General features: G+C 42.7%; 1 protein-coding gene across 1 annotated transcript in view; it reads right to left on the reverse strand.

Annotated features, from left to right (window-relative positions):
* The window catches only part of LOC119578542, a 14461-nt gene that overhangs the window by 4202 nt on the left and 7759 nt on the right, over positions 1-2500 (reverse strand). The window contains exons 10-11 of the mRNA XM_037926111.1: positions 347-583; positions 1-16 (exon numbers count right to left, since the gene is read on the reverse strand). The exon at positions 1-16 is cut by the window's left edge and continues 340 nt beyond it. Of these exons, the coding sequence (XP_037782039.1) occupies positions 1-16; positions 347-583 (253 nt within the window). The remainder of the gene's footprint in view (positions 17-346; positions 584-2500) is intronic.

Here is a 2500-nt window from a genome sequence, read left to right on the forward strand (position 1 = left end):
AGTTTTTTGGGGGTTTTTAAGCATTCATTTGGTAGAGGCCATCTAAAGAAGAAACAAATCGAAAGAAAGACAAGAAAAGGCAGAGGTAGATAGGCAGAGAGAGAGAGAGAAAGAGAGAGAGAGAGAGAGCAGACACACGAACAGAAAAAGAAAGAGCCAATAAAGAGATAAACGTAATAATAATAAATAACATTAATAACAAAACAAACAGGAACAAGAACAAAAAAACTATAATAAAAAAAAACTATTTACAGCAAAACAACAACCCCAGTGACAGTCATAAAACCCAAACAACGACCTTCAGCAAAACAAAACCAAAAACCAAAATAGAGGAAGAAGTCCCCACCCCATAGAGCGACGCGAGCACCAGAGCGAGAACCAGCAGCACGCACGCCCACACCAGGTCGGACAGCGGGTAGTACAGGCTCTGCCACTGTGGGCGCAGGCCGGGCATGGCCACGCAGAAGTCCAGCGAACCGTACTCGTAGGTGTAGGAGTAGTCGTAACGTTCTAGTCGCTGTGGGAGGACGTTGTGGAAGACCGTGGCCATGAAGGACACTCGCTCCTCCACTCGGGTTGCGACCTGGAAGTTCAGAAGGGAGCGGAGGAGGAAGTAATGAAAAAGGTGGAGGAGGAGGAGGAGGAGGAAAAGATGTGGATGAGGAGGAGATGGGTGTGGATGTGGAGGAGGGGGAAAAGGATGTGGATGAGGAGGAGATGGGTGTCGATGAGGAGGAGGGGGAAAAGGATGTGGATGAGGAGGAGATGGGTGTGGATGAGGAGGAGGGGGAAAAGGATGAGGATGAGGAGGAGATGGGTGTGGATGAGGAGGAGGAGGAAAAGATGTGGATGAGGAGGAAAAGATGTGGATGAGGAGGAGGAGGAGAAGGATGTGGATAAGGAGGAGGAGAAGATTATCGAGAAGGAGGAGAGGGATGTGGACGAGGATGTGGATGAGGAAGAAGAGGAGGAGAAGTGTGAGGATGAGGAGCAGAGGGGATGTGTGGATGATGATGTTGAGGAATAGGAGTGCGCGGATGAGGAGGAGGAGGACGTTGTGGAAAACTGTGGCCATAAAAAACGGGTTGCTACCTTACGTAATTGCTGATGGTGATGAGAAAGTAAAGGAGGGTGTGGATGATGATGAGGAGGAAGTGGAGAAGGAGGATGTGGACGAGGGGGAGGTGTGTGGATGAGGACGATTGGGACGTTGTGGAAGACCGTTTCCCTGAAGGATACTCGCTACTCCACTTGGGTTTCGTCCTGGAGAGTCAGACGGGAGATGAGAAGGAGGGGAAGGACGATGTGGATGATGTGGATAAGGAGGAGGAAGGGATGGGGATAATGGTGATGATGAGGCAAATGAAGAGATAAAGGAGGAAGAGGAGGGCGATGTGGAGGAAGAGGAGGAGGGGAGTGAGGAGGAGGATGTGGAGGAGGGGGACCTTTGGAAGACCGTGGCCATGAAGGATGCGAAAAGAGAGGGGTTTTTTTTATTGGCGATGAGGAGGAGGTGGAAGAGGATGTGGATTAGGAGAAGGAGTGTGGTGTGGATAAGGAGGATGTGGATGATGAGTAGAAGGGGGATGTGGAGTAGGAGGATGTTTAAGGTGAGGTGGAGGGGGATGAGGCTGTTGAGGAAGGGGGTGTGGAGGAGGAAGAGGAGGAGGAGGGAGGTGTTGAAGAGGAGGAGAATGTGCATGATGATACTGATGATGAAAAGGACGGGTTTTAATAATCGTAATGCTACAGTATTCAGTGATATTATATCTTGCATAATTAACAGTATTCTCTTATGTGTTGCTCCTCACTTAAAAGATTATATGAAGTGTATCGTCTCTCGTGAATAATGGATACTTGAATGTTAGTTTGTGAGACTCTGGATAAGAATGTGCACAAAGATATAGATTTACAACTTTAATTCTTATTAATAAGACGCACTGAAAGGTAAGGCAAACAAGATTCTTTTCTTAATTCTTTCGGAATATGTCTAGTAGAAAGCGAAATAACATATGCTTTCTAGTTAACTTTATATATGTGTATATATATGTATATATATATATATATATATATATATATATATATATATATATATATATATATATATATATATATATATAAATATATATATATATATATATATATATATATATATATATATATATATATATATATATATATATACATATAATTAATGATGAGGTCACAGAATATTTCAGTTAAAAAGATAACAATGAATGGTTCTTATTGGAAATTATCCATTACATTTTATTTATATAACCGAATGAACCATAATTTTAGTCTTGTATTTGCTGCATTGTCGTCTTTCGTGCTCGTTGCTTTTTAGATTTTCTTAAGATTTTCATAAGGTGCATCTTGTTCCATTACTCACGTGGAGAGCATTTTGTATTTTGCTGACTTGCATTTCAGTTCGGGACAAGAGTTAATAATATAACTTAACTGTTTACAGTCCATCTTTACATGGGACCACGTGCATACA

This window comes from Penaeus monodon, chromosome 11 (assembly GCF_015228065.2).
Source record: "Penaeus monodon isolate SGIC_2016 chromosome 11, NSTDA_Pmon_1, whole genome shotgun sequence".
Classification (NCBI taxonomy): Eukaryota; Metazoa; Arthropoda; class Malacostraca; order Decapoda; family Penaeidae; genus Penaeus; species Penaeus monodon.